Genomic DNA, 15,689 nt, shown 5'->3' with positions numbered 1-15,689 from the left:
GTTGAAATGAAAAAAAAGTGATGCACAAACAAATCCTGCTTTCAAAATGTACTGGCATTAATCAACTTTTTTCGCATACATTTAAAAGTACTTGTCTGTGTGTGGACACTGTACTACCATCTCATAATCTGTTTTATTGTCAACTTGATATACAGTGCAGAATATGAAGCAAATATTGAAATACTGACACGATTAAAGGGACATTCCTGAGTTTGCGGCACTCACTCAGGGTTTGGAGTCGGTATCTGGATTAAAAATCCCATGCCTCGACTGGGATCCGAACCCAGTACCTACCAGCCTGTAGACCTATGGCATAACCACGACGCCACCGAAGTCGGTTTCCCAAAATAAAGTGGCACTGAAAATTCACATTTCGATGTGTATATATTGTCTGTTCTAATAAATTAATTTAAAGGGACATTCCTGAGTTTGCTATATTGTAAGATAAAATATTTCTACGATTAAACTTACATATTAAATACATTTTCTTGTCTAGAATATTAGTGGCTGTATATTCAATGTGTTTCTGGTCATCTTAATATTTGTAAGAAGCCCAAACTGGATTTTGACTTCAAATAATTTCGTACGTACGAAAAAATTATATTTTAAGAAATAAAATGAAATTTAACCTAGTACAAATATTAGAACGATTAGAAACATATTTAATATACAGCCACTAATATTTTATGCAGAAAAATATATTTGATATGTAATTACAATCGTTAAAAAGTCTCTGTTAGTCGATAACATCTTAAAAATTGCAGCAAACTCAGGAATGTCCCTTTAAATATGAAACATTTGATGGTGAAAGTTAGCATAAGCTGTTATAGTCATGCTGAATGACCGAAGTAAGACATTTACATGTCCCACATTTACATGTACATCCATTAGTAACTTTTAGCCTAAACAAATACCGTATAGTTTAACCTATAGTCCGTCCCATCCTCCTAGAAAAATGCTTTTTAAAAATTAATTTCAGTTTAGTTTGACGTAAGAAGTAATTTAAGTAAAATAGTTTTGGAAATAATAATTAAAAAAATAATAATAATAATTTTTTGTGTGCAATATAGAAAACAATAGGCTTAGAAATAAATAACTTGTAGTAAATTCCATAGTATTAAAAAAGGTGTTCCTTGTGGGAAGGACTATGTTGTTAAATTATACAAGGCATATTCACAGCTACTGACATGATACATACATATTTCTCATTGACACCAGAACATCTGGGTGAAAACAAAATAACAATAAGTCTCATTCTAAATGAGGGGGCGGGACACAGCCCAGTTGTAAAGAGCAAGCCTGATGCCCGGTCAGTCTAGGGTCGATCCCCGTAGGTGGGCCCATTAGGCTATTTCTCATTCCAGCCAGTGCAACACGACTGGTATATATTAAAGGCTGTGGTATGTGCTATCCTGTCTGTGGGATGGTGCATATAAAAGATCCTTTGCTACTAATGGAAAAATGTAGTGGGTTTCTTCTATATGACTTTGTCAAAATGACCATATGTATGACACCCAATAGCCGATGATTAATAAATCAATGGGCTCTAGTGGTGTCGCTAAACAAAACATACTATTTTGTTCATTCGAAATGACTTTTAAGAGGTTATCAGCAAAGGATCTTTTATACATGTACCATCCCAGACACAGGATAGCACATACCACAGCCTTTGTTACACCAGGTGTGGAGCACTGGCTGGAATGAGAAATAAATGTAATCATATAAGCATATGGCTGTTCCTACAATGTACCTCTGTAATACCATGTTGGTGTTTCAATCTGGTGATCTTTCTAAAATCTTCTGCGGCACTATAAATAGAAAGAAAAACAATGATTATAATTTTGGTTTAGACAGTGAGCGAAGAAAACTACTCACCAAATGCCTGTCTGTTTATGTGTATGTGTGTGTGTCTGTCTGTCTGTCTGTCTGTCTGTCTGTCTGTCTCTCTCTCTGTCTCTCTCTCTCTCTCTCTCTCTCTCTCTCGCAAAATACATGTGTATCTCTTATTCAATTTCTCTCTCTCAATCTGTCTGTCTGTCTCTCTCAAAATATCTCTTATTCAATCTCTCTCAATCTGTCTGTCTGTCTCTCTCTCTCTCAAAATATCTCTTATTCAGTCTATCTCATTCAATGTCTGTCTCTGTCTGTCTGTCTGTCTCTCTCTGTCTCTCTGTCTCTCTCTCTCTCTCTCTCTATATATATATATATATATATATAGTCAAACCTGTCTTAAGTGGTCACACAAGGGAGTACATAAAAGTGTCCACTTAAGACAGGTGTCCGCTGATTATAGGTTGCGACAAATAGTCTTTAAAACATATGTTGTTGTTTCTTGTTTTAGCGTCTGTACTGTTAATTAATGGATGTGTGCTTCACAATTTACTATAAATAAACTTACATGTCGCCTACTTCAGGAAAAACTGCAACTGGAATGTATTAAATTAACAGTTCTCAACAAGTTTGTTTTCTCTTTCCATTTAATTATTTAATTTCTACTTCATATGGTGTATTGTCATAGTAAATGAATCTACAAATGTCAAGCGTAGCCTGCCCAGAGGCAACGAAATGCTTTCCATAGTCATACCTTCGTAATTGATACACAGTAGAGATGTCAGGACTGAATGGGTACTAGTATTCCTGAAGGTGTGAAGATCGGTTATTTGCTGCACCTTATCACTTTTGTTAAATATCATATAATAGTAAACATTTACTGTGGCCATTTAATACAGGTATTTTAGCGATTTGGGATCCGATTTGGGTGGCCACTGGCCGCGTTAGACAGGTGACCGCTTATTACAGGTGCATTTACGTTATAAATCGTTTGGGAGGGAAAAAAGTGGCCACTTAAGGCAGGTGACCGCTGACTACAGGTGGCCGCTAGGACAGGTTTGACTGTATATATACATTGTATATAGAAAAGCAACCATAACCACAGAAAGGTATTACATATCTTGTTGAAAGCTACAAACCTGTCACTTATTTTATCTGACAGAGTATCCAAAAACAGTCGGACAGAATCTGAAAAAGAAAGGGAGATAAACACTCTTTATGATTTACCTGACACAAAATTCGCCACTTACATGTATGCTTTTGAAGTTCACGTTATTACATTTCCAAGAGTACGCTATTACATATTCATGCATGATTTATTATACAGGGGTGGGAATTGGTGAACTGTCAAAAAAGAGGAAATCTAGAGGGGTCCCAGAAATTCTTGAAATCCTAGGTTAAAATCTGTGATACCTGACACATTTTGGAGGAAAGGATGATTAAATTGCGAGGAAACGGAATGTTCCATAAGAGGAAAACACCTGATCCGAGGAGAATTCTCACCCCTGATTATATTTTTATGCATGAGCTAATTACATTTCCATGCATACATTATAATTACATTTCCATGCATGAATTATATTTCCACGGATACATAAATTATTGCATGTAGATTTCTTGGTTCATGGTATTACTATTTTAGTACTAGTTATTAGAATTTCAGGCAACAGTTATTACGTTTTGAAGTTCTAGTTATTACATTTTGAAGAATTAGTTACTGTGTATTGAAGTAATAGTTATTACATTTTGAAATACTAATTATTACTTTTCTAGGCAATAATTGCCCTAATATTTTCCAGTGTCCGTGGCTTTAAAGACAAAAAAAAATTGAAAGACTTTCAAAGACTTTTGCCCACCATTTTTAAAGACTTTTACACAATGGTCAAAGATAATAGAATGTGATAAAAATCATTAGCCGCAAGTCAGTAACTTTTCGTGAGCAAACAACCGGCCTTGGTGGCGCAGCGGTTAAGCCAATGGACTACAGGCTGCTAGGTACAGGGTTCGCAGCCTGGTACCGGCTCCAACCCAGAGCGAGTTCTTAATGGCTCAATGAGTAGGTGTAAGGCCACTACATCCTCTTCTCTTTCACTAACCGCTAACCAACTAACCAACTGTCCTGGACAGAAAGCCCAGATAGCTGAGGTGTGCCCAGGACAGCGTGCTTGAACCTTAATTGGATATAAGCACAAAAATAAGTTGAAATGAAAATGAAATGTGAGCAAAGTATGCACTTAACACTGGTGATGTGCTAATTATATTACAATTAAATAAACTATGCATGCACAGTTAATTAATCAAATAAAATAAGCATTGATAGTTATCACAGGGCACAATATTTCACGAGGAAGGAAATATTTTATTTAATGACACACTCAACACATTTATTTATGGTTATATGGTGTCAGACATATGGTTAAGGAACACACAGATATTGAGATAAGAAACCCGCTGTCGCCACTTCATGGACTACTCTTTTCGATTAGCAGCAAGGGATCTTTTATATGCATCATCCCACACAGGGTAATACATACCATGGCCTCTGATATACCAGTCGTGGTGCACTGACTGGAACAAGAAATAGCCCAATTGGCCCACCGATGGGGATCGATCCTAGACCAACCGCACATCGAGCGAGCGCTTTACCATTGAGCTACGTCTCGCCCGCAATATTTCATGAGAACTGTTGTTCTTTTCGCGTGTTGGTTACGCAACTTTAAAATTACGAAAACCGCCAATCGGTTACGTGGTGAACAATTACTTTCTAAAATTAAACGTACCATATATCAGTAATGAAAGTGAAAATCAGTTTATGTTTTTGAACCACCAATGTATCAGAGAACCATAGTTCAAGTGTTTCTAGATTAGGTAGGCCTAACTCATTGATTACGAGAACTATATTTGCATAACTGAACAATCAGTTAACTAGGAGTAAAACTCATGTGAACGGACCTAAGATTTTGAAAAATTGTACCCTGTTATCACACATGCTACGGCGGTTTACCCTAATTTCAAAATGTTTATTTTAGTTTTACGTTATATTAAAATTGTTATGTTCAAAATTAAATGTAGGCTACTGCAGTTTCAGAAAATCAAAGTGGCACAGAAATAAAAAATTCTAAAAAAATGTTAAAACTTTTTTATCCATAGAAAAGGCAGGTATCTTAGAAACTATAGTCAATGACTTTAAAAATATACCCAAGATGCAGCGTAGCGTAGTCGGTCGAATGCTCGCTTGAGGTGCTTGCATCGCAGGATCGAACCACTTCGGTGGATCCATTCAACTGATTGGGGTTTTTTTCTCATTCCAACCAGTGCATCACAACTGGTCAAAGGCCATGGTATATGCTTTCCTGTCTGTGGAAAAGTGCATATAAAAGATCCCTTGCTGCATTAGCAAAAATGTAGTGGATTTCGTCTGATGACAATGTGTCAGAATTACCAAATGTTTGATATCCAATAGCCGATGATTAATTAATCAATGTGCTCTAGAGGTGTCGTTAAACAAAACACATTTTTAAGCATGTTAGGGTACCTGGAGTGTCTAGGATCGTGCCACGCACTGCTCGGTGGGCGTATGATGGGAACTCCACTAAATTAGCCAGCTGGTGTCTGGCTGAGAGAAGTCGGTCCAGTAGATCTAACTGGTGGATGTCAGGATGAAGAAAGATCTTGTAAGCCACTTCACGAACCTACAACAGGACAGAAGAAGAAGGAAGGAAATGTTTTGTTTAACAACACACTCAACACATTTTATTTACAGCTACATGCATATGGCGTCAGACATATGGTTAAAGACCACACAGATATTGAGAGATGAAACCCGCTGTCGCCACTTCATCGGTTACTCTTTTTTCAATTAGCAGCAAGGGGTCTTTTATATGCACCATCCCACAGACAAGGTAGTACATACCACGACCTTTGATATGCCAGTCATGTTGCACTGGCTGGAAAGAGAAATAGCCCAATGGACACACCAACAGGGATCGATCCCAGACTGACCATGCATCAAGCGAGTGCTTTACCACTGGGCTACGTCCCACCCCTACAACAGGATAAAGTTATTTTTAAAATGTATATCGTATTTATGGACTAGCCCACTTCAATAACCTACAACAAGATAGTTATTTTAAAATATATATCATAATATTATTTATGGACTAGCCCACTTCAATAACCTACAACCCATAAATATTATATACATTTTAAAATAACTCTATCCTGTTATAGGTTATTGAAGTGGGTTAGTCCGTAAATATTATATACATTTTAAAATAACTCTATCCTGTTATAGGTTATTGAAGTGGGTTAGTCCATAAATATTATATACATTTTAAAATAACTCTATCCTGTTATAGGTTATTGAAGTGGGTTAGTCCGTAAATATTATATACATTTTAAAATAACTCTATCCTGTTATAGGTTATTGAAGTGGGTTAGTCCATAAATATTATATACATTTTAAAATAACTCTATCCTGTTGTAGGTTGTTGAAGTGGACTAGCTCACTTCGATAACCTACAACAGGTCTATGCAAATTGCAAGAGCGATAGTTTTGTTCGGGTGTTGCTCGCTTAAGTATAGTTCTGTGTAACCCATTTTTCGTTTGCGCACTGAATGTACGACATTATTGACATGGTCATTGACGCATTACGTAAAAACTAAATGGGTCACCAGAATTTGTTTTTGCGTAACTCATAAATGGTTTACGCAAATTTTCAATTCACAGAGACCTGTACAATAAGGAGTACCTTTAAAATCTAAAGCACATTTGTGCACTACACACCACATAAAAAAATTTCAAAAGGAAAGAGTTCCTTTAAAATCTAAATCATATTTATGGACTACACCACTTCCCAAACATACAATAAGAAAGAGTACCTTTAAAATCTATATCACATTTGTAAACTAAACCACTTCCTTAATCTTTAAAGAAAAAGATCACTCTATGTACTTTAAAATGTATATCACATTTATATCCAAAACAAGTGGTAGTTGTCAAGATGGAATAAAAACCTATATTATATACCACCTCCCGAACCTAGTACTTTTAAAATCTATACCATATTTATACACAAACTAACTGGTAGATGTTTGGGTGGAATAACATCCTATACACCACCTCCTGAACCTAGTACTTTTAAAATCTATACCACATTGATACACAAAATAACTGATAAATGTCAGGGTGGAATAAGATCCTATACACCACCTCCCAAACCTAGTACTTTTAAAATCTATACCAGTGTTCAAGATTAAACATTTTGGGCAGTATCCCAGTTACTAACATTTCAAAATCTGGTATCCCACCTGAGAATTTAGTATCACACTTACATAAAATTCATAAATAACATTGTAACAAACTTGGACGACACTGTTACTTAACTTCACCAGTAAATGACGACTTTCACCGTTTCAGTGAAAAATAGAAACATAGGACTAAAACAAAACCCCAACATTATATGGTATCCCGGTGGGATACTGGGTTATTGAAGTCTAGTATCCAAAATGAAATTCTGGTATCCCCGGGATATCGGGATACCGTTAATCTTGAACACTGTATACCACATTTATACACAAAATAACTGGTAGATGTCAGGGTGGAATAACATCCTATACACCACCTCCTGAACCTAGTACTTGTAAAATCTATACCACATTGATACACAAAATAACTGGTAGATGTCAGGGTGGAATAAGATCCTATACACCACCTCCCAAACCTAGTACTTTTAAAATCTATACCACATTTATACACAAAATAACTGGTAGATGTCAGGGTGGAATAACATCCTATACACCACCTCCCGAACCTAGTACTTTTAAAATTTATACCACATTGATACACAAAATAACTGGTAGATGTCAGGGTGGAATAAGATCCTAAACTTCAAAATGAATTAGAACCTTCAAAATCTACATCACATTTATGTACTACACCACTTCTCTCGTCTGGAATATTCGACCTGATTTTCAGATGTGAAATATACTCACTGCAGGACTGTAGTGTTCAGAAAACAGCCCCGATATGTAGACATTGTCTCCATCAACACTGAAACTAAGAAATATGGACTGCACTTAAATAGAGAATAACTAATTAATGACGTCGGATATCTGCTTTATCCCGTGAAGGTCAGAATGGGAAATTCCGTGAGGCTCTACCAAGCAGAATTTCTCATTCGGCCTGAACAGGATAAAGCAGATATCCAAAGTCATTTACTAGTTATTATCTTTATCCTGCAGACCATAAACATTATTTCAGCCACATTGTATGATGACTAGAGGTCAAATGAGAGATTTTGTAATGTAGCTATGCGTATGACGTCATATGAGTGAGGTCAAAAGTCATAATCTGCTAGTATACGTTTATGACTTTGCTTTAATCAGTCGTCATAATCTGTCAATAGAAACGGTGGTTATAGGATAAATAATAATACATAAGAACTGTAGTTGGCACATAGAATATGGTTATTTGATTACGCCAGAGGTCATTCATAATTCATAATGGGGAAAATATTTTTTCATATTTTTTTAGTGGGACATATTCTGCATTGGTTTAACGTACACTACTATTTGATGACTTGACGCTTACAAACCAATCACCGTGTTGGTACTAAATATGACATCATCACAATTTGGCAAAGTACACAAAATGACGTCACATAGTTTAAAGCATTTGTGTTTACGTCTTTTTGTTGTCAGTGTTAAACTTGTAATAAAATGGTAGTTTAATGTAATTCAGTATAGATTTGTTTTTTACAGCATATATAGAACTTATGTTTTTGAAATTTCTGTTAACGTGATTAAAATACAAAGTTAAAGCAATACTCAGAACAGTGTGTAAAGTGGTTTACATCATTTCTATATACATGGACGTGTAGCCGATGTATATAGAAAATGAAGCAGCTGGGGTAATAAAGAGAGATTATTATACAAGCTTGTGTGTCGTACTGATTTTATGAAACGAGTGTCAGGATTGTATTGCCCAAGTGAGAGCGAGAGTACTACATGAATCCTGACACGAGTTTCGTAAAATCAATATAACTCACACGCAAGTGTAATAATTTTTTTATTATCCATACTGTTATTGTTTTCTTTATGAATAACAAGACCCAACTCAAAATGTTTCACGCCAATCATGCTATATGATCTAGCTAGCATGGTGCTCCTATCGTATTGACATTTACCAGTGTCTGAGATTGTCGGGGAGTGAACTCTTCGCCACCACAGCCGGTTTCTGCGTGCCCTGCATGAAACTGCTTCCCAGGAGCAAAATACTCTCATTCAGCTTGACAAACATCTGGCGCTTAAACAGAGACGTCAAACACACATTTAATATAATACCAGTCATGGAGAACAGGGGCCAATATCAGAAAACATTGTAAGTTTACATCTGGCGCTTAAACAGAGACATCAAACACACACTGGATATAATACCAGTCATGGAAAACAGGGGCCAATATCAGAAAACATTGTAAGTTTACATCTGGTGCTTAAACAGAGACGTCAAACACACACTGGATATCATACCAGTCATGGAGAACAGGGGCCAATATCAGAAAACATTGTAAGTTTATGTCTGGCGCTTAAACAGAGACGTCAAACACACACTGGATATCATACCAGTCATGGAGAACAGGGGCCAATATCAGAAAACATTGTAAGTTTACATCTGGTGCTTAAACAGAGATCTTTCTTTCTATTTCATGCAGATAATTACGTCATTACAGAAGATGGAGCATTTTGAGGATGAAAAGAAATAAATTACAGTAATCTCTCTTTATGTCAAATTTGCTGGTGCCAACCGGTTAGTTTGAGATATCGTTACATTTGAGATAACTAAACATCTAAATTCTCAAAAGAATGTACTGTTAACTTTCTCTTGCGTGTCAGAGTTAAAGCACTGGATCCAGCTAACCCCCCAGTGCTCAGACTGGGTCCTTCACTGGATTGCTCGCAGCGTTCGGTCTCCGACATATTGCAAGATGAAAGAAAGAAGTGTTTTATTTAACGACGCACTCAACACATTTTATTTACGGTTATATGGCGTCAGACATATGGTTAAGGACCACACATACTTTGAGAGGAAACCCGCTGTCGCCACTACATGGGCTACTTTTCCGATTGGCAGCAAGGGATCTTTTATTTGCGCTTCCCATAGGCAGGATAGCACAAACCATGGCCTTTGTTGAACCAGTTATGGATCACTGGACGGTGCAAGTGGTTTACACCTACCCATTGAGCCTTGCGGAGCACTCACTCAGGGTTTGGAGTCGGTATCTGGATTAAAAATCCCATGCCTCGACTGGGATCCGAACCCAGTACCTACCAGCATGTAGACCGATGGCCTAACCACGACGCCACCGAGGTCGGTCCTATTGCAAGATGAATGCATAACAAGTGTACACTCTTATATTTTTATTTTAAAAGTTGGACTTAAAATAACAAGTTAAAACCACTAATTATCTCATAGTAAGAACACCTAATCCAATACCGTTTATGTACCCAATCCCACTTTTATTGTTACCCGCGGTTTCATAGGCCATCACTTTCAAACGATCGGATTAAATAAATACTAATTAGGCATACTTGGCAATAACAACAAGTTAATCCACTGGCCTGATCAAGTTCTTTATTTGGGTCGAGCACAACCCTCCCTCAAGTAAGTCTCTAACAATACCCCTGAGCTTCAAAGGCTGATGAAGCTTTGTTTTAGAATGGGGAGATAACTCACAAGGGCTGATTAATGAGCTGTTACACAATCGAATTGTATGTGGACACTAACGTCTTGATTCATTCATTTCAACTTATTTTCATCTGTATATCCAATTAGGGTTCAAGCACTATGTCCTGGGCACACCCGTCAGCTATCTGGGCTTTCTGTCCAGGACAGTGGATTAGTGGTTAGTGAGAGAGAAGAGGGTGTAGTGGTCTTACACCTACCCACTGAGTCGTTAAAACTCGCTCAGGGTGGGAGCCAGTACCAGGCTGTGAACCCTAAACCTACCGTCCTGATGTCTGATGGATTAACCATGACACCACCGATGCCAGTTGTTAAGTCTCTAACAATACCCCTGAGTTACAAAGACTGTCGTATATTTTGTTTTAGATCGGGGAGATAACCCACAATGGCCGATTAATAAGCTGTTGCACAATCGGACTTTATGTAAACACTTGCACACCACTCGAGAGAGATATACTGCCGGTGATGCAATACACTTTTAAAAACAACAGCTGAATCCTCTAAATCCATATTTAAAAGAAACAGAAGTTGTTTTTTTAAAAATAATTTCATATCACATATAGTCCAGGCATACAAATTAACTAATATTTCAACTGGTCTGGGGACTGGTGGTCTACAGAAGTGACTAGACTGCATGAACATTCACTAGCCCCAACCACCTCCCATCAATAATTCAAACCATTTGACTGATAGAAGGAAAGAAAAGTTTGTTTTGTTTAACGACACCACTGGAGCACATTGATTAATTAATCATCAGCTATTAGATGTCAAACACTTGGTAATTCTGATACATAATCAGAGGAAACCTGCTACATTTTTTCTAATGCGGCAAGGGATCTTTTATATGCACCACCTCACAGACATGACAGCACATACCATGGCCTTTGATATACCAGTTGTGGTGCACTGGCTGGAACAAGAAATAGCCCAATGGGCCCACCAATGGGGATCGATCCCAAACCAACCGTGCATCAAGCGAGTACTTCACCACTGGGCTACGTCTCGCCTCTATGTGACTGATACATGCTGTCCATCCGAGCACTAAGTAAAACAAAAATCTTCAGGGCTTCTAGATTATGGTAGCACCACTCCCATGGCTAGTGATATTCAGTGTTGGGCTAGTAAATAACTACTATTGCCATGCCAGACAGGGCTTCTAGATTATGGTAGCCCCACTCCCATGGCTAGTGATATTCAGTGTTGGGCTAGTAAATAACTACTATTGCCATGCCAGACAGGGCTTCTAGATTATGGTAGCACCACTCCCATGGCTAGTGATATTCAGTGTTGGGCTAGTAAATAACTACTATTGCCATGCCAGACAGGGCTTCTAGATTATGGTAGCCCCACTCCCATGGCTAGTGATATTCAGTGTTGGGCTAGTAAATAACTACTATTGCCATGCCAGACAGGGCTTCTAGATTATGGTAGCCCCACTCCCATGGCTAGTGATATTCAGTGTTGGGCTAGTAAATAACTACTATTGCCATGCCAGACAGGGCTTCTAGATTATGGTAGCCCCACTCCCATGGCTAGTAAATAACTACTATTGCCATGCCAGACAGGGCTTCTAGATTATGGTATCCCACTCCCATGGCTAGTGATATTCAGTGTTGGGCTAGTAAATAACTACTATTGCCATGCCAGACAGGGCTTCTAGATTATGGTAGCCCCACTCCCATGGCTAGTGATATTCAGTGTTGGGCTAGTAAATAACTACTATTGCCATGCCAGACAGGGCTTCTAGATTATGGTAGCCCCACTCCCATGGCTAGTGATATTCAGTGTTGGGCTAGTAAATAACTACTATTGCCATGCCAGACAGGGCTTCTAGATTATGGTAGCCCCACTCCCATGGCTAGTGATATTCAGTGTTGGGCTAGTAAATAACTACTATTGCCATGCCAGACAGGGCTTCTAGATTATGGTAGCACCACTCCCATGGCTAGTGATATTCAGTGTTGGGCTAGTAAATAACTACTATTGCCATGCCAGACAGGGCTTCTAGATTATGGTAGCCCCACTCCCATGGCTAGTGATATTCAGTGTTGGGCTAGTAAATAACTACTACTGCCATGCCAGACAGGGCTTCTAGAGTATGGTAGCACCACTCCCATGGCTAGTGATATTCAGTGTTGGGCTAGTAAATAACTACTATTGCCATGCCAGACAGGGCTTCTAGATTATGGTAGCCCCACTCCCATGGCTAGTGATATTCAGTGTTGGGCTAGTAAATAACTACTATTGCCATGCCAGACAGGGCTTCTAGATTATGGTAGCCCCACTCCCATGGCTAGTGATATTCAGTGTTGGGCTAGTAAATAACTACTATTGCCATGCCAGACAGGGCTTCTAGATTATGGTAGCCCCACTCCCATGGCTAGTAAATAACTACTATTGCCATGCCAGACAGGGCTTCTAGATTATGGTATCCCACTCCCATGGCTAGTGATATTCAGTGTTGGGCTAGTAAATAACTACTATTGCCATGCCAGACAGGGCTTCTAGATTATGGTAGCCCCACTCCCATGGCTAGTGATATTCAGTGTTGGGCTAGTAAATAACTACTATTGCCATGCCAGACAGGGCTTCTAGATTATGGTAGCCCCACTCCCATGGCTAGTGATATTCAGTGTTGGGCTAGTAAATAACTACTATTGCCATGCCAGACAGGGCTTCTAGATTATGGTAGCCCCACTCCCATGGCTAGTGATATTCAGTGTTGGGCTAGTAAATAACTACTATTGCCATGCCAGACAGGGCTTCTAGATTATGGTAGCACCACTCCCATGGCTAGTGATATTCAGTGTTGGGCTAGTAAATAACTACTATTGCCATGCCAGACAGGGCTTCTAGATTATGGTAGCCCCACTCCCATGGCTAGTGATATTCAATGTTGGGCTAGTAAATAACTACTATTGCCATGCCAGACAGGGCTTCTAGATTATGGTAGCCCCACTCCCATGGCTAGTGATATTCAGTGTTGGGCTAGTAAATAACTACTATTGCCATGCCAGACAGGGCTTCTAGATTATGGTAGCCCCACTCCCATGGCTAGTGATATTCAGTGTTGGGCTAGTAAATAACTACTATTGCCATGCCAGACAGGGCTTCTAGATTATGGTAGCCCCACTCCCATGGCTAGTGATATTCAGTGTTGGGCTAGTAAATAACTACTATTGCCATGCCAGACAGGGCTTCTAGATTATGGTAGCCCCACTCCCATGGCTAGTGATATTCAGTGTTGGGCTAGTAAATAACTACTATTGCCATGCCAGACAGGGCTTCTAGATTATGGTAGCCCCACTCCCATGGCTAGTGATATTCAGTGTTGGGCTAGTAAATAACTACTATTGCCATGCCAGACAGGGCTTCTAGATTATGGTAGCACCACTCCCATGGCTAGTGATATTTAGTGTTGGGCTAGTAAATAATTACTATTGCCATGCCAGACAGGGCTTCTAGATTATGGTAGCCCCACTCCCATGGCTAGTGATATTCAGTGTTGGGCTAGTAAATAATTACTATAACTAGCCTGATGGCTAGTGGAAAAAAAACAACTTTTCAATTGCTGCATTTACATATTTTGTAAATATGAATATCTTGCCCCATCTTTCCACCCCAATCTAAAGATTTTTAAGCTCAATCTTCCTCTTTAGGTGACATATCTGATTATTTTTATTACTAAAATTGTATTTATTTAAAGTAGGGCTAGTGAATTTTTAATCTTGGCTAGTATATTTTTAAAATCACTGATCCTATGGCTAGTGGAAGTTTAGAAAATTCTAGAAGCCCTGAATTATCTTTTAACAAATCACCTTGTTTTCCTCCAGGTGGATCCCGCTCTGTTGGAAATCAAACATAAACAACTCAGCCACACGCTTGTCCACTTCGTCGGTGGGGAAAATGTCATCACCATTCTCCAGTACGTTTTTCAGGCTATTGTGAATCTCCACATTGGTATTTAACCTGTCACAAACAGAACAAGAACACACATTTAATTTCATTTAAACTTATTTCCGTGCTTATATCCAATTATCTGATGCCATATAAGCCAATCTGATTAAAATTAGCTCCACTATTACAGGTGGATCTAACAGCAGCCTGTTGGAGCTCATGTCCAGTTGACCTTTCATTCGACCAATCAAAACCTTACTTGCAAAATCATGCCAGTGATTTGAAAAGAATATGAAAAAATTTGGGATTATGCCGAGGGTATATGAAATGATTTGGGTGAATTACGAAGTATGCCGGAAACAAATTTCAATATAAATTTTTATATAAAACATCGTTTCAAGACGAAAAAAACCCCATGATGGTATAACCAGAAAATCTGTTTATACTAGAATACAATCCAGAGGTTATTACTGCACTTTTCTCCCTGTTTTTTCAATGCTGAAATAGACCAACAAGTTCCCCTATTGCATAAATAGTCTTGACCGATATTTTTAGAATTTGTATGCTCCTGAATAACATTATAAAAGGCGATGTGTAATTGGTTGATATTTAAATTGTTATTTATAGATGAAATGTCACTTGGACATGGGAGTCCACGCAATGCTGTTAGATCTACTGATGAGACCAGTGGAGCTAATTTTAATCAGATTGCCATATAAGCATAAATAAAATGTGTAGAGTGTGTCGTCAAATAAAACATTTCCTATTATATCCAATTAAGGTTCAAGCATGCTGTCCAGGGCACACAACTCAACTATCTGAGCTGTCTGTCCATGACAGTGGGTTACTTGTTACTTGTTAATGGTTAGTGAGAAAAAAAAGAGGGTGTAGTGGTCTTACACCTACCAATTTGAGTAGTTAAAACCTACTCTGGGTAAGAGCTGGTACCGGGCTGTGAACCCTGTACCTACCAGCCTTATGTCTGATGGCTTAATCACGACACCACCAAGGCTACTACAAACATTAGTACGATCAGAAACACACTGGACACATAAAGACAACATCATCAGAAAGTTTCAATTATAGGGATAATATTATAATAATAAAAACAGGCATTTTGAGAATACTGTTAAAACAATAGTTCAAGGGCCATAACTCTGTCAAACATTGGTAAATTGCCATGAAATTTAAACTTGATCTGACAGACATACAGACAGAC

The 15,689-nt window shown here is 38.3% G+C and overlaps 1 protein-coding gene across 2 annotated transcripts in view; it reads right to left on the bottom strand.

Annotated features, from left to right (window-relative positions):
* LOC121372889 (mitochondrial intermediate peptidase-like) overlaps window positions 1-15,689 on the bottom strand; it is a 47,784-nt gene that overhangs the window by 25,202 nt on the left and 6,893 nt on the right. For both annotated transcript variants that reach the window (XM_041499329.1, XM_041499335.1), the window contains exons 5-10: window positions 14,392-14,542; window positions 9,018-9,136; window positions 7,825-7,888; window positions 5,366-5,522; window positions 2,970-3,018; window positions 1,751-1,808 (exon numbers count right to left, since the gene is read on the bottom strand). In XM_041499329.1, coding sequence (XP_041355263.1) covers window positions 1,751-1,808; window positions 2,970-3,018; window positions 5,366-5,522; window positions 7,825-7,888; window positions 9,018-9,136; window positions 14,392-14,542 — 598 coding nt within the window. The remainder of the gene's footprint in view (window positions 1-1,750; window positions 1,809-2,969; window positions 3,019-5,365; window positions 5,523-7,824; window positions 7,889-9,017; window positions 9,137-14,391; window positions 14,543-15,689) is intronic.

The sequence above is a fragment of the Gigantopelta aegis genome, chromosome 1, assembly GCF_016097555.1.
Source record: "Gigantopelta aegis isolate Gae_Host chromosome 1, Gae_host_genome, whole genome shotgun sequence".
In the NCBI taxonomy this organism is placed as follows: Eukaryota; Metazoa; Mollusca; class Gastropoda; order Neomphalida; family Peltospiridae; genus Gigantopelta; species Gigantopelta aegis.
Note: the sequence above shows the minus strand (reverse complement) of the source record. Positions and strands in the feature narration are given on the sequence as shown.